The 24,738-nt window shown below is 35.9% G+C and overlaps 1 protein-coding gene across 1 annotated transcript in view; it reads left to right on the top strand.

Annotated features, from left to right (window-relative positions):
* Positions 1–24,738, top strand: part of Naaladl2 (N-acetylated alpha-linked acidic dipeptidase like 2) — an 865,055-nt gene that overhangs the window by 498,174 nt on the left and 342,143 nt on the right. The window contains exons 8-9 of the mRNA XM_059265279.1: positions 1,240–1,445; positions 5,340–5,459. Coding sequence (XP_059121262.1) covers positions 1,240–1,445; positions 5,340–5,459 — 326 coding nt within the window. The remainder of the gene's footprint in view (positions 1–1,239; positions 1,446–5,339; positions 5,460–24,738) is intronic.

Genomic DNA, 24,738 nt, shown 5'->3' with positions numbered 1-24,738 from the left:
TGTGCTGAAAGATTTAAATTCATTGCTGGTTCCAATTCAGTATTAAAAACTTAAATGATTCTATACCAAAATTCTTCTAACAATCTTTGTCCTCATGTTGTTGAGGATAATCTATTTAATCCAAGTAGATGTAGGCCCTACTTTATGCATACTTTATGGAATACTTTTCAAAAATCACAATGATATTTATATCTCTTACATATCTCTCTTGTATAATCAAGGGAGGGTACAACTTGTAAGATATGCAAGTCAGAGGACAGTTTGCAGGTGTCATGGTGCTCCTCTCACCATGTGGTTCCCAGAATCAAACTGAAGTTGCAGTGTCTTCTTGCTGAACCATGCCTGTATAGTTTCATGGAATATCTCAGTATCAAACAACGATGAGAATGTTCTTTCATAAATACGTAGGGTTACTTGATCAAATAAAGTGAACACTGTTGCTATTGTGAATAACATAAACTGACCAAAACAAAATAAAACAACAACAACAAAAATTAACAAAAACGGAAAAAAAAACCCAGGAGAACTCTGGAGCTATATTTTAATCCTGTTTTAATGGTGTGAATGGCCAGTGAAACATTCTGAAAGGACCATATCCATGAATCGTGGAAAGTTTCCTACAGGAACATCTAATAAACTGTGTGTGACCACATGAAATAAAATATATGAAAAGTTAAATTATCCATAGTCCTGGCTTGATGGTAATGAATTTTATTTTCTTTTAGAGAATGGAGAAGGGTTAAAAGTATAAATTGAAACTATTAGTATATCCCGAAATACCTATTCTTTTTACAAAGTCTGTACATAACTAGCAAATTTTTAACATGAAGAGCTCTTAAGTCACTGTTTTTTTTGGAGATGTATTAATAGATTATTGCTCTTCACTAAGCACACACACATTGTTTGCTATGCACATCCCACCATGATGCTGGAAAAATGTTAGATAAGAGTTTCATTGTGGTATATTTGTATACTTCATTAATTAATATTTCAGGTTGCAGAGGACAGTAATATGGACCTAAGCTTTGGATTCATAATTGACATTAGCAGCTGCTTCTGCATTGATATACCCAGATGTATGAATCAAGAAAGGGGTGGAAAATGCTAAAGTGGTATTAATTATCAGAACAATTTGGCTTAATTGTTGCTTACTTGTGCAATAGGCTTGTGTAAATGTCATTAAACTTATTGTTGAGGATTACATTTTACTTAATAGTTCTTATTTCATTCTGTTTCCAGACCGGTATATTATAGTTGGCAGTAACCACCATGTTGGACACAGTTATAATGGACACGAATGGGCCAGCAGTACTGCAATAATCACTGCGTTTATCCAAGCCTTGATGTTACGAGTGAGGAAAGGATGGAGACCAGAACGCACTATTGTTTTCTGTTCATGGGGAGGAACGACTTGGGGCAATATTGGCTCCTATGAATGGGGAGAGGTGAAATAAATTCATTAATTATGATTATTTTACTTCCTTCCCCCAACTCTTTCATTTTCCAGATGTTATAGTCTAATATTATTGAAGGCAAAGAAAATGATGAACATCTCAAAAGGGCTTCCTATCTGTTAACTGCTAGGAGGAGATATGAGTTCTTCCTCTGTGGGTTCTACCTGATCTAAAATTAACCTTCTTCCATTGCTCGCAGACCTATGCACCTTCATATCACTTGCAGTAATGTTTACTTGATCAGTTTTTCTTTCACTTAGGGGATAACACACATGAAATAAAAAAAAATCTTTAAAAAAAGAAAGACCCTCATGTACTTTTAAAAAGGGAAATAATCTTACAACTGAGAAAATATCCTCTGGTGTAAGTAAGCTGGACAAGACTCACAGAGTACTTGGAGGAGATTATTTCAGCATATTCGAGTGAGTGTGAGAAGGTTCTATTTCAAAAAGTGTACTTCCAATGAAGACATTCTGTTGTTTGGGATTCTTTCTAAATTCCAGGAGGAAAAACCATAGCCACTGAAACAAAATTTTAAAATTTATTTAATAACTTCAAGGTAAATAAAACAATTAAAAAACATCTTTTTGCATTTTTATGGATTTGTACTGTTTTAAATAATTACAAAACAATAAAACTGTAATTCAATTTTCTATTTTTGTTCTTTCCATTGCTCCCTAAAAACTTTCACATCTTGCTTCTCGTCACTCATGAGGCTGTCTATGACCTTCCTCTGCAAGTCATGCACCATTCCCAGCTTTCCCTGGGAATCCCTAACGCCTTCTTGCTTTCCATCTTTCCTTGGTTCGTACGACCGTGTACGACCATGTACCGCCGTGTACGGCCGTGTACGACCGAGTAGGACCGTGTATGTTTAACATTTGGCTTGTTGTCATTTCCCATCACCCTTTGCTCAACGCCACAGGGCCAGCGCCTAGCTCATTACCTAACAAGAGAGCTGAGATATTTCTTGAACAAATGAATTTTCCGTGTTTTACTCATATAGATTCTCATTTTCCAGCTTGGGTCAAAGGTCTGGAAGGTAAAGTCCCAGACTTATTTGAGGGCCCTTATCCCAAGTAAGTCAGCTCCTGTGGGATGTAGTAAAAGAGGAACTTGGTTTCCTCATGGACTTCTGGATGGGGAATATGCTGTTGTGTGGAATTTGTATGTGGATTCAGCAATTGTTCCTTGACTTCTTCTTTCTGAAAACTTTTCAATTACCCTGACTCCTCTTCTCCCAAGTTCTCAGTCTCTCCCTCCACCTCTCCATTCACTGTTTGCTTTGTAGCACTGTGTGAGCCCATCGCCCACCTTCCTCAGAGTACTAACTCAGTAAGATCCTACTTATACCCTCTCTAGTCCAATAAGTGTTAACATCTTAAAGAATGTTTTTAAACAGCTCCCATTATGTCTACAAATTTCAAAATTAATTTATATTGTATGTATAAATATGTATGTATAGACCACATCCACAAAACAGGTTTTTCTCACATTATTTCCTAAGTTACTTACCTTAAACACAAATTCATAGAGAATTATATTGCAAAAATTCCTTGGAAGTATTTAAATGTCAGTCATCACAGGCTAAAAATTAAGTAAATATTTATTTGCATGTATAGGAGCAATTTTTTCAAACTATGTAAATAGTTTGTGCATCATAAAATATAAATTCCTTTTAAGCACTTTGTGAATTCATTGTTTCTTTTGACAATTCTGTGACTTCTCAACAGAGACTAAATATAAATCTGCTATGGGATATGAGTTCAAATGAATAGAAAACTTACTTATATATACACAAACAACAAAAATAGACTGTGCATGTTGCAGTTATATATTTGTTCATACATATACATGTGTATGAATGTAGCAATAATAATCAAAGAAAAATAGGCTATCAACCTAAGGATGGATTAGGGTCATGGGAAGGTTTGGAGTGAGGGTACCTGGGAGAGGTGGAGGGAGGAACAGATGGAGGAAAAGTGATATATTTGTATTTCTATTAACCGTATATATACATATATATATGTATATATATACATACAAATGTATTTATATTTAACTAAATATACATATATATGTAGGTTGCTCTCTCTCGTGTGTGTGTGTGTAAAACTGAGCAAATTTACACATTTAGTTACCTTCTGAACTCTTCAATGAGTAGATGCACGAAGATATAAATAATAAAATCATCAAGGATTTTCAGAGTTCACCATTGGCCAATAAAAATGTATCTGTAATTTTCTATATAATATATTACACCACCATATCCCATAGAAACATTTCAATGTCATCCATTTAAAGGGAAGTGTGGACTCTTGGTTGTTCATTCTGTTTACTCTTATGCAATATGTGCCTTCTGATAATGAAAACACTTTTGTTTATATTGATCCTGAATGCAGGTGAGCAAGAAAAAGCTTTGTTCATGTCCCGTCTTGCCCTCTGTAATTTTGCTTGCATAGGAACCCCTGGAAACCAGTTGAAGTTAACAGGATTATGAAGTTGCTCAATAAACTTGTAAATGGTAATTGTAGCCATGCAAGAAAGAAAGAATTAACTCAGTACTGACATTGATCCTTGTGGGAAATTAAGGCATTTCCTAAAACAGGATCTTTAAAGTACCATTTCTTATATGAAGAATATTTTTCACATGCTCCTCTGGAATTATTACAAATTTTAGAGGAAGGAAATAAGAGTTCAGATCTTTCCTATCATAGACATGTTATTTTTAACAAACTTGAGTTCTCTGAGATTAGATTCCTCAAGTAAGTATATGTCTGTCTCCTGTGGTACTCCTGGAAACCATATTAACTGAAAGAGGAAGTATTTGTGTGCTCATGTGTTGTAAGGAAGAGGCTATGTGCTCATGTGTTAAGAGGAGGTGTCTATGTGCTCATGTGTTAAGAGGAAGTGTTTATGTGCTCATGTGTTAAGAGGAGGTGTCTATGTGCTCATGTGTTAAGAGGAAGTGTCTATGTGCTCACGTGTTAGCAGGAAATGGCTATGTGCTCGTGTATTAAGAGGAAGTGTCTATGTGCTCTTAGTTTAACAGGAACTGTCTATGTGTTCACATGTTATGAGAATTATTTTCATAGAATATAAGTAATATTGGACAAATTTTACCATATTATATATGAAATTTCTGAAGTGTTTTTAATTACTTGTGTTCATGTGAAAGGTGAATTACTTTTAAATAATTACTCATCTCTCTCAATTTGTAGATGAATTTCCAACATTAAGTAGAGAGAAGTCAAGGACATAAGTCCCTCTACTCTTTCTCCTCACAGTGTGGGGTCTGAAATCTTCAATACTGCAGGGCAGGGATCATAAATGCAAAACCATGCCACTGAGTCATTTCATGCCATTAGTACATATAGCATTCTTGAGGATTTTTATAAGGTAATATTTTCAGGTTCACAGTTCTTACTTGTCCAATTTTCTTTGACATAAGAGTTTATTGGTGCAAATTAGCTTACTACTTCACAGAAAAAGTCTGCCAGCGCTAACCAATGAAGCTCACCAATTATGTTCTCTAATTCAATGACTATAACATTACACACTATCATTGAAGAAAATTCTTAATCTCTGTTCTGTAATTGAATTGAACATTAAACTAACCTTTCAACCCTTTACTCTTAAGTGATTATTTTACATAAGTACTACTTTAGCAGCAGTCTGATTATGCCTAACAGAATAAACCAAGATTGGAGGACAAGTTTACATATAGAAGGAGAAGGGTTAGCTTTAACATATAAGAAAATATTTTATGCATGTTTCTGATAAAAAAAAAGCACATTTGAACATCACAGTATTTATTATCCTAATGAGGTAGAACATGTCATTTTAATTGCATCAATGGTAGAACTTTTATCATTTTTATTTCAGGATTTCGCGAAGATTCTACAAAAGAATGCTGTGGCTTACGTTAGCCTCCATAGTCCGGTCCGCGGCAACACCAGTCTGCATCCAGTAGCATCTCCGTCTCTCCAGCAACTGGTTCTAGAGGTAAGATGGACCAGATGTGGAGGAATAGTTACTCAAGACTGCATACTGCTCTCTAAGTTAAGGTTTCTTAATTTATTTCATTTAAGTATTCATAAAATGATCTGTAAGAATTTTAAAAAACTGCCTGTCATTGCATCTGCTTGCTTGTTTAGTCGTCTGCGTGAGTGTTTTGGAGAAGGAGTCTCCCTATGTAGCACCAAGAGCCTAGAATTCATGTGGTAGGTCAGGATGACCTGTAACTTACGATTCCCCTGCCTCTGCCTCTAAGTGCTGAGTTTATAGATGTGTGCTAACTCACCCAGCTTTTGTTTTATTTTGTTTTATTCATTAGTATTCCTAAAAATTAATTTGTCAGGCTCTGGAATTCTTCACATAATATAATTTTTGTGTCTATTTGTAAGAAATGAATTACTCAGTTATAGATACAGTAAAATGTAAGTTTCTTTGAAATTCAAACTTAGCTCTTAAATTCCTAATTCTACATTTGTGCCATTTCTATGATAAACTTAGTTACTTTTATATTTTTTTTCCACTGGTTCATATTTAGTAAGTTTTTGGAACTATTCTAGTTTTTTTTAATAACACTATGAACATCCCTGAAGATAGCAGTACAGCAATAAATATATTTGACATATTTATAAAGTACAAGGCTGGTTATGGTGGCACATGCCTGTAATCTCAGTGCTTGAGGGGCCGAGGCAGGATTGTGAGTTTGAACCTAGCTCAGGCCAAATAGTAAGACATGGAAAAACATAGAAAATCGAAGAAATTTGTGGAAATCTTTGTGGAAAAGGAAAAGCTTATTTTTCAATAAAGTATTGTAAACTCTAAAGTTTATGACATCTCACCACTAATAATCATTTGTCATGTAACTCAGGAATTTAGCAGACTTTTTTCTCCTTTGTTGATCTCCCAGTTATATTTTATAATTTTTACTGAACATGAAGTTGTCTGTGCTGTTTCTCTGTATAAAGACAAGCATACAATCATTGGGGTACAGTTTGTGCCCAGCCCCTGTCTTTGTTGGCATATACTGGACATGGCCTTTCAGATGGCCACAGAGCTTCTAGTAAGTACTATAGGAACTGAACTAGACAGAGGTGAAACATGCCTCAAGTCACCCTAATTCTTGACTGAAATTTAATGCAAATGAATACTTTATGACTTTCATAAAATATTTTCTAGTTTGGTAATTTCCATTGACATTTCCATATGAAATACAATAAAGAAAGACATTGAAAAAGATCAAATAGAAAAATGTTTACACTTATTTTCAGCTGTACCCTAGTGTGCATGCCATAAATTGTATCTAGCTTCCTTACCAGACTCACAAGAAATCCACCAGAGGGAATAAGCTGCATATTTTTCCCTGGAAAGTTCATATATTTCTAAATAAATGAGTGGCCAGGAAAAAGAGCCAGATATGAGAAATGGAGAAAGGACTTCATTTGTTGGCTTACCTTTGTTTTGCACGTATAGAGATTGACACGAAGACACACAGCTCTAGGACTGAATGAGATAAATGTGCTCTTCTTTTTATGTTTTAACTTTTATTTATTATTATTTTAAAATTTAAATATAATATTTTAAAATTATTTAAGAATTTCATGCAGCATACAATATATTTAGATCATAGTCACCACCCGACTCATCCCTGTAACCTCTCCCTGATACTCCCTATCCTATTAATTCACTTTTCTATACTCTGTGTCCTCTTATTTATTTTATTTTTCTAGACCGACTGAATGCAGCTTGTGCTGCCTATACACATATTGGTGGGGAGCCATCATCTAGAGCATGGTTAATCAACCAAGAGGCCAGAACCTTAAAGCTGACTATCCCTTCTGCATCAGCCGTCACATATCAGTAGCACCTCAGTCCCTCCAGTGCTGGTTGGCTTGCTTGGATGCAGACTTTGTGCTGGCAGTGACAGCTTCCATGGGTTCATGAGTGCAGAGGCACTGTCATTTCTAGAACATTCATTTTCCCTTGGTCCCCACAACTCCTTCATCTTACTACATTTCTATCCCTTCTTCCAAGATGTTCCCTGAGCTTTAGGGGTGGCGGGGGTGGGGTTGTGTTGTTGATATTCCATCCATGGCTGAATACTCCATAAACACTCTTTGTATTTGGACCTGTTGTGACTTTCTGCATTATTTTATTCCCAAGAATATATTATGGGAAGAGAATAAGCAGAATGTGATGTGCTAAATACATGACTAAAGCTGTCAAAGAACACATTTAATTAATAAAAACAAAATAAATTAATTTTCTTTGAACATTTTCATAAGAGAAACTACAAAACATTTAGTTACGTGCAGCCACTTATTTGGGAGGAAGTAAGATATGTAAATAATGAATGTCTCATGGCAAGATCCACTCCTATATTTGTCTAAGAGAGAAACATTTTTGGTTCTGTATTGAAAATACTTATATACCAACCTTATATGAAAATGATCTAGAACAATATTGAAGGAAAACTTTAATTTACTTTGATTAATATGTTTATTAATATTCATAAAAAGTATTTCATATTTCTGAGTCATAATAATGATAATGACAAATTAATTTGTTTTCCCAGAAAATCTATAGTCTATCAATGACTTGCCAATCAAATGTGAATCAGAGGCAAGAACTGAGGCTCTTGTTCAGCTATTTTTTCTGACAGTTTTGCTCCTATGTTGATGTGCTTTTCTGCTCCATTTGTGCTTCTAATGTTTTAACAAATACAAAACTGATCACAAACAAAACAAAACAAAAACAAAAACTTAGGGCGGTGGTGGCACACGCCTTTAATCCCAGCACTCGGGAGGCAGAGCCAGGTGGATCTCTGTGAGTTCGAGGCCAGCCTGGACTACTAAGTGAGTTCCAGGAAAGGCGCAAAGCTACACAGAGAAACCCTGTCTCGAAAAACCAAACCAAACCAAACAAAAACAAAAACTGATCACATCACTTGAAATTGTTGTAAGTTTTAGAGTTAGAAATGTCTATTCAAAAACTCAGATGTAGCATGAATTTTAAAAGGTCTTATTAATAAAAACAAGCCCAAGGCCAGTTATTGGGGTGAATGCTGGAAGATCAGAGAAGGAGAACAAGCCACAGCCAACCACACCTTGCCAATTCCTCAGCTGGTCTTGTTTCCTCAGACTGGAAGCCTCTGAGACCTCATCCAGAATGAATCTCAGCTGAACTGCTGCTTAGAAGCCTAAAAGCTTAACCAGGTTCTAGTTCCTGGTCCTCACACCTTATATACCTTTCTGCTTTCTGCCATCACTTTTTGAGATTGAAGTTGTGAGTCACCATGCCTAGCTGTTTCCAGTGTGGCTTTGAACTCACAGAGATCCGGATGGATCTCTGCCTCTGGAATGCTAGGATTAAAGGCGTGTGTGCTACCACTGCCTAACCTCTATGTTTAATATTGTGGCTGTTCTGTTTTCTGACCCCAGATAAGTTTATTAGGGTGCACAATATTTTGGGAAACACAATATCACCACTCTCAGACAGTAATATTTTTGAGTCCCCAAACACTTTAAAAAATTCATATATATTTTCAAACCATAACTTAGCTCTTCCTCTTTTGTGTATTCACTGCCTCGGTGCATCAGAGGAAACTAAAGTGAAGGATCTTACAATGACAGTGAGAATGTGTGCTTAATATGCATCAAGAAAGTGTGCAGTTATATAAAAATGTTGGCAAAATACACTGAAATATTAAAAGCTAACCTATTAGGTAAATAAAAATTCAGATATGGATTTTGATCATTGTTTCTAGTCTTCAGTTTCTAGAAGCACAACTCTCCTGGAGACTTCTGTGTGTTGGCAGAATGATGACACCGTTTCTGTTCAGCTGTTCATGTAGAACCAGGGTAGATATACAATAACTTCAACTGACACAGGCAATAAGTTCCATGAAGCAGGTGTACCAGTTATAGTCCCAACATCGAGGTCTGGATGTTCCAACAGCCTCATATCAGGACCAATGCTTAAGATGGCAGTATCATTTGTTATTTTCATGTAGTTTTGCCAATGGTTAACACAACTAAACATTTTTTTTTTATTTTTAGGGATCTCTTTTTAAACTGCATTATTGTTTCAGAACCTTATTATATATGACAAAGTGAACTTAAATCAGCCTACTATTAATATTAAGAATGATTTTCCATCCTATCATTCACAAACATTTAAATATGCACTCTGTGTATATGTGTTTGTGTGTGTGAATGTGTTTGTATGTTTATATGTGCATGTATTCACTTAGGTCTTCTGAATAAATTATTGTTGAATAATGAATTATTTTTAAAATTTAAATATACAAGAGAAGATAAACAGGTCAGAGGCCTTGGTTGATGAAACACATCTGACTTCAAACAAAATTACTTATAGCATTACTGCTAAGATGGAGTCAAAAACATTAGTACACAATACAAACATTTACATACCTCTGTCTCTATATAGTTCATCCCTCTCGTTTTGTAATCATCTTTCATAGATCACAGAATGTATTGATTTTGCTGTAAGGAAAAGAAAAAAATGGATCATCCATGTATTAGGCAGTGCTCTGTATGTCTCCCACAAATAAAGATGAAATTTCTAAGAACTTATTTTGGAAAGGCCTGAGGCACTCACACATATGAAAGTAGTTAATCTAGCCATATTCAACTCACACATTATTTTTGAATTACCTGACAGAAGCTAGAAAACCTAACAAAAACTAAGTGACCACATTTATACTGTGAAACTGCAAGACACAGGCAAAGTTTCACAAAAATTTCTTAGAGCTGGTTAAGACATTTTTAAGGTTTGTAAACTCTTAATTTTTTACATTTTCATCCATACTAAGGTGTGGTGCTTTGAATGAAAATGAGACATATGTTTGGATGCTTCGATCACAGTTGGTGGAACTGTGGGAATGATTTGGAGGTGTGTCCTTGGAGGAGGTTTGGCTTTGTTGGATCAGGTGTGGCTTAGTTAGAGGAGTGTGGGCTTTGAGGTTTCCCAAAACCCATGACATTCCATTAACTCTGTCTCTACCTTATGCTCGAGGATCAGATACAAGTTCTCAGGTACTTCTCCAGAATCATGCCTGTCTGCCTTCCACTGTGCTCCCCATTATGATGGCCATGGATTCACCCTCTGAAACTGCAAGCAATCCTTCAATTACATACTTTATTTTATAAGTTGCCTTGGTCATTTTGTCTCTTCACATTAAAATAAAAGTAACTAAGAACTAAAGCTTTCCACTAAAATAGGCAGTTCATGTATATTAAATCACCCAGATTCTTTAGTGCATTGGGCCTAGAAGTGGCAGGAATACTTCAGAATCCCCACAGGCTGTTGCAAAGCTCCTTACTAGATGAGTATTCATAAAGAACTCAAGTTGTGCATGAAATTGCTTTAAGTGTTGCAGAACAAAATGAGCAAATGATATGCCCCTATTGTCCAAGAGCTTAGGACTGTGCCAAAAACATAAAGCATGCAATAACAGCTAGAGGAAGATACCAATATGATATACAGAGAAGTAAAATTTATAGGAATGAGTTAATGGGATTGGTTGAATTCCAACACCTGCATGATAGAACAGGGGCATGAGATATGAATGGACTTCAATTCCCACTTAAGGCCCAATCCTTCAGTCATGTTAGTCAATCCCCATGATACCAAACAACTAGTTTCTTTTCCAACCAGCTGTATTAATGTCCCTTATTCTTTCTTGGCTCAATCTAAGGGTGTTGCTAATAGTCTTTTGTCTATCTATTATGCTACTAATAGAGTCACACCCCTTAACTTGCTGTGGGTAGATATTGCTTCTCTTACTTGTCCATGCCATATTTTGAAAGGAGGCATTAGTCCAAATACTCCAGTTAGCAAAAATATGACTTAAAGATATTAGAGGTGTTTATTAGCATTTATCTTGGTTTAATGTTCTATTGTCCTGATATTGAATAATTAGTCATAATCCAAAGATTAATCTTTAAAGTTCTATAGAAATAAATAGGTATTCCCTTGAGGTACTATCATGGGAACAATATGAGATATCATCACCTAAAGGGTCCTAATTGAAATGACGCTACACCTCTTTCAGTAACAAACACCAAATTTGGGAGCCATATTGAAACCTGACTACATACTGAGGATATGTGTTTCACAACACAAATGTCACCAAATTCAGAACCTAATACATAGCACGCAACCATCCTCAGATTTCTTGTGTCTCTTAAATGTATGCATGTCATTATTTGTAAGAATGACTATGATATCAGAAATCTCTTAGAAGAGAACTTACTACTTTTGAAATTTTCTTCTATTCTATTATTAACATTTTACATGTCTGCATGATGATGTAACAGCTGAATTTTAAATGAAAGTTGATTAAACATGGTGATATTTAGCATGCTAGCATTTTGAAACATTATAGAAGTAATTTTTCCTAATTGAAAACCTACTAGTTGTAAGATGAGTTGATAAAAGGTCTTATTAATTAAAAACTCAGAACCAGATATTGGGTGAAAACTTAGAGATCAGAGAAGCAGAAAGAAAGCAGCCATGTTCTTACTGCTAGGAAATCCTCAGCCAAAGAGAGAGCTACTTTCTGTATACCCACGCCTATATCCTTTCTGTACCCTACCATCTCACTTCCTCTCTCCACCCAGATACATCACGTCCTCTTTCTGCCCAGCTCTATCACTTCCTATCTGTCTGTACAGACCTCCAGACCTCTATGGTTAGTGCTGGGATTAAAAGCATGTGCCATCACACCTGGCTCTGTTCCTAGTGTGGCCTTGAACTTACAGAGATCTGGATGAATCTCTGCCTCCCGAATGCTAGGATTAAAGATGTGTGCTACCATTGCCTGACCTCTATGTTTAATATAGTGGCTGGACTTTTTTCTCTGATCTCCATGCAAGCTTTATTTATTGCAGCACAAATAAGATATCACCACAACTAGTTCATTGAGAGGAAACCCTGCATATTTTATTCCTGGAGCATTTGAAACATGTCTAGTCTAAGTGAATTAAAGTCCAGAAACATATGACCTTTGCCTTACTTAAGGTTTCCATTGCTGTGATAAAACACCCACCATCACCAAAAGCAACTTGGGGGAGGAAAGTGTTCATTTCACCTTTCATCTTATAAGTCCTTCACTGAGGGAACCCAGGACAGGAACTCAAAGCAGGACCCTGGATACAGTAACTGATGCAGAAGCCGTGGAGGAACACTGCATACTGGCTTTGCTCCCATAGCCTGCTCAGTTTGCTCTCTTAGACAACTCAGGGCCTCCTACCTAGAGGTGGCACTGCCCTCAGTGAGTCGGGCCCTCCTACATCAGTCATCAATCAAGAAAATGCACCACAGGCTTGCCTATGAGACATTTTTTGGAATATATTCTCAATTGAAGACCTCTCTTCCCAAGTGATTGAAGCTTGTGTCAAGCGAAGTACACCTAGCCAGCAAGGCCTTAGTAAATGTATCTGAGTCTGCGTTCTTCTGCTCATCCAGTTAAACCGTTCATGATTTTGTCCTGTCTTTAAGCAAATGCCATAATTTTATTGGGTTTTTCTAATATCATTTTCCACACTCATCTTAAGTTGTCACTGTCTAGGAACTGTGGATAGCAATGGGGGTTACACATGGGAGGTTTTTAGTGTTTGGGCAAGCATGACTCTCCATACATCTTGATAGGTACTGAGCATAGTCATTACTACGTGACTTTACTTTCACTTTATATTACAACACTTATGATTTTCATGTATCACACTTGAATTAATTCAACTTGTGTGTATTTTTACTAGTGGCACATGATAGGAGGTTTAATGGGAGAACCACTATATAATTGTTGCTGTTTCTCACTCTGCTCTTGATAATTATAATTGACACACTGAAATGAAGCTTTTTTTTAATTATCCTTGCCATAAAAGAGAAAAGTAAATTTGCTTAAAATATACTTCTATTTACTTGTCTTTTACGACAAATTATACAACTGTTTGCATTTTATTTTCCATTTTGTTCAGTTTATTGATGAGAAAAATTATCTTCATTTTCTTGATACTCATGAATTCTAATACCGTTCAGTGGAACCTACTTAATTTATCTTTTTTTCTGTGACTTCTATTACAAGTCAACTGAAGTGACCATACAGGCTAATATGCTGATTTAAAATCCTTCTTTACACTAATTTACTACTTCAATAAAGTCCTCCATTTAAGACTGTAATTCTATTGGCAGGATTATATCTCCTAGGTTTACAAGCCTTCGCTCTGTGTTAAGAGCTAGCAGTCTCTCAAGTTTATTACTGTTTTACGAGGTTTTCTGTTCAATGTACACTGACAATATGTAAATCACTTTTTATTTAAATCTAGATACCAAGGGAAGTCTTAGATCTGGTTCAAATCCTGCGATTCACAAAGCAGCTTATTAAATGTTTGAGTTGTGTAGCCGGAGAGAAATCCAAACAACTGGGGGTATTAGTGAATCAAACTTGAATTCATTCACACAATCATAATTAATGTCCCATTATTAAAATGGACAGAGATGAGTAATTTTTGTCTGTGGGTTTTTATCATTATCCTGGACATTAGCTTGGCAGGACTTCAAAGAACAGCTGTTCATTCAGGCGAGGTGTTAGTAAACCAGCATTGTTGGCAAGTTGTATGATTGTGTTCAACTACAGAGTCATTAATGCAGCTCAACACATGTTTCCACTTTTTGTAAATGAAATTCACTCTAAGGATTTGTTGTGGCTTATTTTTCCCCATCTGCATATCAATTATCTCTTATGTGTTTGAAGAAACATCATTAATATCATTTTACTATTTATCTCACACTTACAGCTATGATGGTTGTCATTAATAACTTGAATATTTTATATTTTTATGACTAAATAAATAAATTTAAGGTGTTTTTTTTTTTTTTTTTTACTACAAAAAAAAGGTGGAAGACCCTTTCCAGGTGTAACTCTGGGGTGAATTCGATGTCAGCTGGCACTTTTCCCTTCATCATTGTAGCTTCTCATGGTCAAAGGCTATTGTGATGAAGAAATTTTGACTTTGAGTGGCTGGTTAGATCTTGTTTTTGAATAAAATAATTTGATTTACTGAAACATGAAAAAACCAATGACAATGTTACATAAATGACTAAATAATCCTTGATTAAAACCGTTCCCCATTGTGTTGTGAAAGACATTTCTGTCAATCAAAAAGCTCAGTGAGTTAATGATGTAGCCGACTCCAAACACACCTCATTCAGAAACATTATCTTTTAGGAAGAATGGAAGATATCCTAGGAGCTGCTGGCATTTGACACTTCTTGGAGAGAGAGAGTCATTTTCCTTAGTGGTGTGACCTATGGCAAATCAATCCCATGCTGGGCAGGCTCCACTCCCGAGACTAGTTGGGCAACACAAGCTGGAATTGACAGGAAAAAAGAAAACTCAGATCAGATCAGAGTGTATGGGAGGACAGCAGCGGGAGGAGCTGGAGGAGGGGTGAACGTGTTCCAACACACTGTCTTAAGTTCTCAGAGTGTTAATGAAAATCGTGTTTAAAAAATAAGACAAATTAAAAAAAAAAACCCAGATTCCTCCCCACTCCCTGAAAAAAGACAATGACCACAGGAAAAAAACAACTTTAAGTAAACACTGTTGAACTGTAGGGTAGATTCTGTACAGAAGCCTAAGCAAGGGTCAAATGCTCTCACTCTGGTAATAAACTTCCTTCAATGATAAAGTCTAGAATTTGCATTTTCAAGTAAGTTCACTTTTTCCTCGAAACACTACTCAGAATCTGCTGCTCAGACTTTGGTGCTGATTCTCTTTACTTTTGATCGGAAATTTCACCTGCCAACGCACAGCCTTAAGCTTTGTGGAACTGGCCCCAATCATGTTTTAGCTACCTTTGTTAGCTGACTCCTGAGTTTCAAAGTATAATTTTAAGGTATGGATGACAAAATAAACAGTAGAACACCAAGTTATTTTAGCCCTGATACATTAGTTCTCCTGTGGACCATGATAGCAATTTTCTGTGTATCTCTAAGGTATTGAAAAACCATTTCATTTTGGCCTAAGGAAGATTCTCAAATAGGAAGAATTACACTCAAGCACTCAAACATTGTTGACAAGTTGGGAAAGCGATTAAACTTTCTTATAAGTGATTTCTTCCCTGTATATTTATTTGTATAGCAAATGATTCATAATCCATCCCGTATTTGTTTAGTTATCTTTCATAATGCATAAGTTTGACATTTTTTTCAATTCTATTGGTTACAAGGCTAACAGCTTTCATATTTATCATTTGTTTATTTATACCATGACTTAAAAAATTCTGGTTCTAACTCTATAAGCCATATATGATAACAATTGGTGAAATGTAAGAAACCATGAACATTTTAAGGACTTGTATCATTGTTTATTCTTTCTGAGGCTGTATGAGCATATAAACATGGTGAGTAGCCATAGGCATTTTTTTATGATAACCATTCATCCAGAAATGGTTCTAACTCATTTATCAGTGGTAACAAATGGCAATTAAAATAAAAAATAGATTAAGATGTAGATAGGGCTGCAGAAATGCCTCAGTAGCTAACAGTTAAGAGTACCTGCTTCTCTTAAAGAAGACCTGAGTTCAGTTCCCATCACTCACATGAGACAGCTCACAGTCTCCAGTAAGACCAGTTCTGGGGCATCAGACTCCCTCTCCTGGCCTCTGTAAGTATTGTACTAACATTTTCAAATCAACAAAGAAACATAAGTACACACATAAGAAAAAATAAAATCTCTTTAGAAGAATGGCAAAAGTGAAGGCTGAAATGGGCCTTGTTTTACTGAGGATTATAAGGAAATTTGCAGTTTAGAATCACAGCACCAAAGTCAGAAGCCCATTCCAAGGCACCCTTTATCCTTAAAAAAAAAATCTAAAATTATTTATTTAAAGAGTTGAGATTAAATGAAGGGTACTGATCAATTATTTTGAATAAATTTTAATCAGATATGAAATAAAATAGCATTTTTTTAGCTATATGTAGTCAATATTCAGAAAGTTTTGATAACATTCAACAATTCATCTTAGATTTTAAAAATTATTAGCCATTGCACAATCTGTAACAAAGTAGAATATTGCTATAAAAATCCATAAAGATGACATTTTCATTTTATACAATAAATAGGAATTTATGCAAAATAACTATGTTTATTATAAAACATTCCTCTTCAAACTTTCAATATTATCCTATTTTACTTTTATTTGAAAAAATTTTGAACGCTTTAAGATTTTTCAAAACACCCTATAATTAATCACTGATAGTTTAGTAAACCACTAAGATCATGTCTCCCTGAATTACACACACAAGTACACTTTATAAAATTAGAAGAGTGACAAACAGCATTTTGTTTGGATTATTGCAAAGCTCTTATCATTCAGAACACATTGTGCTATAGTTGGTGTCCTGGAATTAATATGGAACATAGAAATGTATTTAATATGCTAACAACTCTTCTGTAGATTTTAACTTTTTATAAATAAAAATGTTCAATGCATGAATATTATTTTATTAGCTGATATAATGAAATTTCATATAATGAAATAATATATAGATATATCACCTTTATCAACTGGTTTTCTTGTGAAACAAATATTTCAAATTTTCGTTACAACTCTGTTTCCACAATGATAAAATCCTTTTTTGTTCAACTAGAAATCTTGAGAGTTAAGAAGATATCATTCCAAATACTGTGACCCCATATTCTGCTAAAGTGCTGTGAGCTCAAAGCCGCTGTCACAGTTTCTGAGTTTTGACCATGCTGCCTTAGTGGTGACAGGCAGGAAAATAGAATGTCCCCATATTCTGCCTCTTGAAATCCCCTGAGACAAGTAACATCCATCCATCACCAGCAAACACATGTGTGACAGTCCCATCACATGACTCTCACATTTCTAGTCCCAGTCCCAAGCATGTACACGTGGAAGATTTGGTCTCAGCAAGCTATAAAGTTGTTTTCATGTTGTAAAATAAGGACTGATTAACGTTTGATTTCACACTGTATAGCTTCAAAGAGAATTTCTGCCTGAGACCACAATGCTTAAATTAAAGGACTCAAAGGAATAAAGTAGATAAAAGTCACAGCAAATGCTTTCAGTAGACAAGGTACAGCAACCGCAGAGGAGAATGACCTCCCAATTTACTAAAGACCAGATGATGAGGTAAATGGAAGTCGGACTGTGTGGAAAGTCAAATTAGATTAAAGTTTTAAGTGAGAATGTATATACGTTGTTCTCAGGAGAAGTTAGTTCCTCCATTGTGACTGAGACCTACTTGATTCTGAAAGTCCATGCTTGGTGTCAGTTAGGTCTCAGAGTCCTAAGGATTGTCACAGCCAGAGCTCTTTGCAACCAGGGAAGTGTCTGATAAAGTGCTATGCTGTCACTGCATGAGCAATTGACATGTTCATCAGACTCTTGAGTTCACAGGTATTCTGAACTCCAGCATTGGGGTCACTAACTTACAGAGGCTCTGATAAGGTTCACACCATTTTTGGGAGGTAGAAGTTGACTTCAAGTTGTGACATATTACTGATCAGGTAACAAACTCTTTAAGGGAAGGGGAATACATTCAAAACATCAAGCTACATAACTATTTGGAAACATTTTCACTGTTAACATTTAACTTAATTTTAAAGATTGTTATCTTTCCAGACTAGTGGACAGAGGCTGATCTACATACATGCTTATCATTTCATAGAATAAATTCCAAGGCATGAAATTTCTAAGTAAAATAATACTATATTAGTCTATAATATCATAATGTTGTGTTACTAGTCTTTTTCAATTATTTGCAAATATGTAAATTTACAGAATAGTAGATGACCTACCAGTTCACTCCTATTTTGAATATGCCAAGCGATTGAACAATTGAGTAAATAGTAACAGACATAGAGTGATTATAAGACAGAGAGATACAGATATCTACTGTCCAGTGCTCCAGTTGGAGCCTTGTCCTTGCCTTGCTATCTTTACACAGAGAAAATAAACCCTGCATCCTTACTGAGAAGCTCCTGACCCCAATAATTAAAGCCTAAAATGTCACCTAGGGAGTTTTTTTCTTTTAAAATTGAAAATAGCTTTTTTTCATATCCTGATTACAGCTTCCTCTCCCTCTTCTCTTCCCAGTACTTTTCCATAAACCCTCCCATTCAGATCCATCCTCTTTCTATTTCATTAGGAAAAAACAGGCTTCTAAAGGATAATAATAAAATAAAATAAGCTAAAACAGAAACAGACACATCAAACAGGACAAACCAAACAGACAAAAGGAAAAGAAGCCAAGAAAAGGCACAAGAAACAGATATAGATGCAGAGACCATTTGCATACTCAGGAATCCCATAAAAACACAAAAAATAGAAGCTATGATATAGACAAAGGACCTGTAGGATAAAAAGAGAGAGAGAAATAAATAAATATATAATTTTAAAAATTAAGTTTAAAAAAGACAAAGAAAGCCCAGACATAACTTATGAGACAATGAATATCCAAGATGACGTTGAGTTCATTTTCTGTTGGCCATCCACTCCTGGACGTGCAGTCTACCACTAAGAATAGTGTGTTTCCCAGTGAGACTCCCATGGACAAAACTACATTTTTCAACTGCAAGTGTTTATCAATTAGAGATAACTTCTGGGTGAGGAATAGGGGCATGTGTCCACTGCTTTCAGCTGTAGAAACCTTTGTGATGCAGATGCATGCAGCTCTTGTACATGCTGCCTCAGTCTTTATGAGTATGTCTGTATACCAGTCCTTCTGTGTTTTCATGACATCTTCCACATCCTCTGACTCTTACACTCTTTCTGCCTCCTCTTCTGTGGGGTTCCCTGAACTTGAGAGAAGGGGCTTGATGGAGATATCCAATTAAAGGCCAAGTGTTCCAAGGTCTTTCACTCTACTCTACAGATTTTCTGACTGTGAGTATTATGGAATATTAGTTTAAAATGTGTTACATTTGTTTATGCTGTGAAATACTTGTTTAATGATGCAAAGATGTGTTGCATTCTTTAATGTTTCATTTGTTTAACTCTGTAAAGCTGTATGACTTTGCCTGTCTAAAAATCTAATTGGTCTGATAAAGAGATGAATGGCCAATAGCTAGGCAGGAGAGAAGGATAGGCAGGGCTGCCAGACAGAGTGAATAAACAGAAGGCGAAATCTAGACTTGAGAAAAGAAAAAGAATGAGAAAAGGAAATAGTGAGAAAAGAAGAAGGAGAGGAAGACACAGGGGCCAGCCACCCAGCCACACAGCCAGCCATGGAGTAAGAAGGAAAGAAAAATATATAGAATAAAGAAAGGTAAAAAGCCCAGAGGCAAAATATAGTTAAAGAGAAACAGAATAATTTAAGTTAGAAAAGCTAGCTAGAAACAAGCCAAGCTAAGGTCGGGTATTCACAAGTAAGAATGAGTCTATGTGTATTTATTTACTTATTTGGGAATTGGGTGGCAGGCCCCCAAAAGGTTTTAAAAAAAAAACCAACAACACATGAGTCTATTTATTTGTTCTGATCTCTTGTAGGAGGAAGCTTTTCTGAAGATGACAAAACAAAGCACTTATCTATGAGTACAGCAGAATGTCACTAGGAGTCATTTTATTGCTATGTTCTTACAGTAGAACAGTAGTGTGTGATTTGTAACCTAGGTCCATGTGCTGTCTAGTCTCAGGTTCTTGGTCACTGGGTATGTTTTCTATCTCATGGAGTGTGACTTCAGTCAAGTCAGATGTTGATTGGTTGGTTACTCCCACATTATTTGTGACCCATTGCACTTGTGTATCTTGCAAGCAGGAAACTAAGGTAGATCAAAGGTTTTGTAGCTGGGTTGGAATTTGTTTCTCCTTTGGTAGTTTACAAAGCACCTTCCAGTGCCAAGAATACAGATCAACTTTTCTGTGTTCAATGACCTGGGTATGTGTCTTCAGCAAATAAGGCCTTGCCATCAGTTTGTGGAGAGCAACCTATAGACTTGGCAACAGCCTGGGTTGTTTGGGGATTCCCATGGGTCCCTTTGACCAACAACTCAATTAGACGTAACCCATTCATTTTACTGGAAGCTTCATTTGCTTACAAGAGATTTCCAGTTGTGATTCTCCCTCTCACCCATTATTTGGTAATTTCAATTAGATTGCATATATATGTATATGTGTATAATACATGTGTTTTAGGAAGCTTCTATTGCATTTTGTTTCCATACTACCACTCTAATTTACCTTTTAAAAATGATTTTTTTTTTTTTTGGTTTTTCGAGACAGGGTTTCTCTGTGTAGCTTTGTGCCTCTCCTAGAACTCACTTGGTAGCCCAGGCTGGCCTCGAACTCACAGAGATCTGCCTGCCTCTGCCTCCCGAGTGCTGGGATTAAAGGTGTGCGCCACCACCGCCCGGCTTAAAAATGATTTTTTAATTAGGGCAGATCATAGTATCTCACATACAATACAAGTTTAATACCTCTTTCCCCCAAATAAATGGTAACATCTTGAGATGAGGTTCTATGGAGTAGTTTGTTCATAGCTACTACAGACTATTTAGCATATAAAGTCCCATCTAGAAGAAAAGAGCTACTGTGTCCTTGGGAGAAGGACATCTAACAAAGACATTGATGTCAACCACAGAAAACAGGATGCCAGGGGCTTAAGGTCAAGAAAAAGTAACTGAGAAAAAATCCTCTGAGGCACTCAGAATTTTGTTCAGGAGAAGACGATGGTTTCTGCATCTGGAGGCCAAATAGGTGAGCTAAGAGAAACAGATCCCAGGTACTAAGGTGCCAAACAGTAGACATTGAAGAGTAGGATAGGGCAGTGAGAAAAATCTTCAACTCAGAAAACCAGGCAGTGTGGGAGGGCAAAAATTATTCAAACTAACCCAAGTTAAAAGAAAACAATGCATTTATGCTGTAAATCAAAGAGGGATTTGCTCATGGTTTGGGCAATTAAAATTGAACCTAAGGATAGCTCCAGAATTCTGCCAGGCATCAGATCTCATCAGGACACTGTACAGAAATCAAATTGTTTGCATTGAAAATCCAATCATTCATACCTATGTCCTTAGGCATACAAAACTTTATTGCCAGAAATAACTATTCTACAGACTCAAAGCTTATCTCCTTGAAGTACACAAGGCCTTGTGTCAAGACATATCTTTATGGGAGTAGGCAGGCACTGAGTAGTCCAGTTGTATTCTATTGAGAGTTGCTGGTATCAAGAGGTTGTGGGAATATACAGCAGGTGACAACTAGTGTTCAGAAAGTCAACTCACCAGATTCTCTGATAGGGAGCCCCACCTGGCAAGACCATGGAGTTACTGTTAATGACATGTTGCTCCTGTCTATAATTTCTCTCATATGCCATTTCATTTTTTTTCCTAAGAACAGCTATGGATGTTTTCCCACTGCTGGTATGTTTATCTCATGTATATATTTCATCTACTGGGCACACATATCTGTGGATGATCAGGAAGATGACTTTTCATTTAGCCATATAAAACTGATATGTTGAAAATATACTAGGATATGCTTCATAACTAGATTTATTGTCCCACAAGGACTGTAGAGCCTTAAATCCTACTTTGTTCCTTTTGCTCAGACTAACTGCATACATTTAGCTCATTTTTACCTCTGAGCAAGTTCAACCTAGACTAAAGGCCTTTGTACATAGATCGTAAGTTTAAAATTTGACAATTATGCACAAAATCAAAGCTGCAGGTGTCCAACCAAGGTTATCCACAAAAAGCACCCTAGGAAAAAGATGCCAGTTCTTTACTTGCCAAGTCTGCTGATAAAGATCTATGTCTCTGAGTTTGTCCCACTGGACTCTGTGCCCCCTCCCTCTGGTCCTGAGATCTTGAAACCTTGTGTTGCCATGGTAGTGGCTCAACTCCTTATCACTTACCCTAGAAATATTTTTTTGACCAATGATATGTTGCTCTTTTAATTCTTTCTATTGCTTCAATCTTCCTAAAGAAGAATTTTTAGGCTAGAGGAGAAGAAGCTAGGAAAGATTTATAATTAGGACAAGAAAATTAGATTAATAGGCAGAACAAGAAAGAGACATGCTAAGGAGAAGATGTGTATGAGTTGGTTCATTTTTTCACCTTCAGATTCTTAGGTTTCTCTTGTTTGCTGTAGCATCTTTTCTGGACCGTGAAGAAGTCTGAGGGGCTGGTACCCAAAGGACCTCATTAGTATTCCTTATACAGAAATATCAAAATCATTTTTTTTGATATTACAAAATTGTTATGATGAACAAAAGCACATTAAATGCGAATATAATGAGTATTACATTTGTACTATAAGGAATGCATTTTTAATGTACATGGTGCACATATCACATACATATGCACAAACATATGAACATACTATCATAGATGAAATTCAAAAGGTTATTTGTATCCTATAGGTAATGAAACCACTTTTTATGCTTCACCCAGTGATGTTCTTATAAAGTGTCCAGTTACTTGAAATGAATGATTTAATTATTTATTTTAAAGAAAACCATGTGTCATATAAATTATACAAAAACCCACAGGCTAAGTATTTCTCCAAAAGATATGAGAATATGCCTATACCGAGGCCTGTAAGTGCATGTTCCTGACATGTATTCGCAGTTGCTACACCTGAAAGGTCAAATCTCCATCAACATGAAAATGCATAAATAATGTATGCTCCAGTCAAACAGGATGCAAGCCAACTATAGGAAATAATAACCTATTGGCAGGCAGCATGGTGAACAATCCTCAAAACATTGTCATTTGTGGAAAGAACTACTCAGTGGATACTCTTTACTACCATTCCACTTATAAAACTAGCAGAGCTAATTGTGATACAAAAAGGGGCTAGTATTTACTTCTGGGTTGGCATGTGATTAGACAGTAACATAAATTCTTATATAGTCAAGATAATTCCTGAAAAATTATCTTCAAAAAGTTCTGTCTCTTGCTTTGAAAATGTAAATGCTTCTGCTATAAAAGCAATGAGGTTAAACATAAAATACTGATGGGGAAGGAAATCTTAAAAGTTATTCACTTTCAACGAGAAAAAAATTAGAGGAACTAAAATATACTTATCTAAAAGACACATATTAGCCATATTAGCCAACATGAAGAAAATCTCAGCAGGAATGTTAAAGCAATCATTAGATTCTAAGTCTTCTAAAATTACTGTAATTTTATATTCAGTGAATTTTTCAGTTTGCAAAGGAGGCTATTTGAATCTGAATTTTTCAAGAGGCTGCTTTTCTGTATTACAGTTCCAATCACCAAATGTATCTCAAAAGAAAAAAAAGTCACAAAATTATTAGCTTCCAATGTAACCACAGATTCCAGACATAGAGTTTATTTAGCCAAAAGCTTTTTAAGTCACTAAGGAAATGTGCAATTGGCAGAGAAGGCCATGGTCTGCAATATGGTTTTGAATCCTTTAGTGCCATTGAAAAGTATTTCTTGAAGCAATATCTTCCAGTTCTCTTGGAGAAAATCTTTTAGAGTGCTATATGAGTTATTACATGCATGTGTTCAGAAATAGTTCAATGAAACTTTTGACTGCACTTAAAATACATGGACTTTTTTTTAAAAATACTTGTCCTTACAGACCACTGCCTCATTTAAAAATAATTTATTCTTGTCTCCGTTTTCACTAACTTGTTTGGTTATTTGAGATTAGCAATAACTTCCATTTATAAAATATATTAAAGTCAGACGACTCATGGTTTAATTAAGTTTTGTTCTGATGTGGGATAAGAAATTTGGGTAGATTCCTTCAGCATCTTATTAGGCATACTAAATGAAGCTTTATTTGTAAGCTTCTTTTTTTGTGGTTTTTCAAGACAGGGTTTCTCTGTGTAGCTTTTCGCCTTTCCTGGAACTCACTTGGTAGTCCAGGCTGGCCTCGAACTCACAGAGATCCGCCTGGCTCTGCCTCCCGAGTGCTGGGATTAAAGGCGTGCGCCGCCGCCGCCGCCGCCACCACCACCCGGCTTATTTGTAAGCTTCTTATATGCTCATTTCAGTAACATCTTACAGATAGGGACATACAGTTGAATAAGTCTATGGTATTTAGGCATTGTTCCTTAAAATTTGTAGCCAGAAATTTAAAAAAAAAAAAAAATCATTGTTTGATACATATACCTACAACAGGAATATTAGTTGAAGCTAATATTTATAAAAATTAGTATCTCTCTCTCTCTCTCTCTCTCTCTCTCTCTCTCTCTCTCTCTCTCTCTCTCTCGTGTGTGTGTGTGTGTGTGTGTGTGTGTGTGT

This window comes from Peromyscus eremicus, chromosome 6 (assembly GCF_949786415.1).
Source record: "Peromyscus eremicus chromosome 6, PerEre_H2_v1, whole genome shotgun sequence".
NCBI lineage: Eukaryota > Metazoa > Chordata > Mammalia > Rodentia > Cricetidae > Peromyscus > Peromyscus eremicus.
This window is presented reverse-complemented; position numbering and strand designations above follow the sequence as displayed.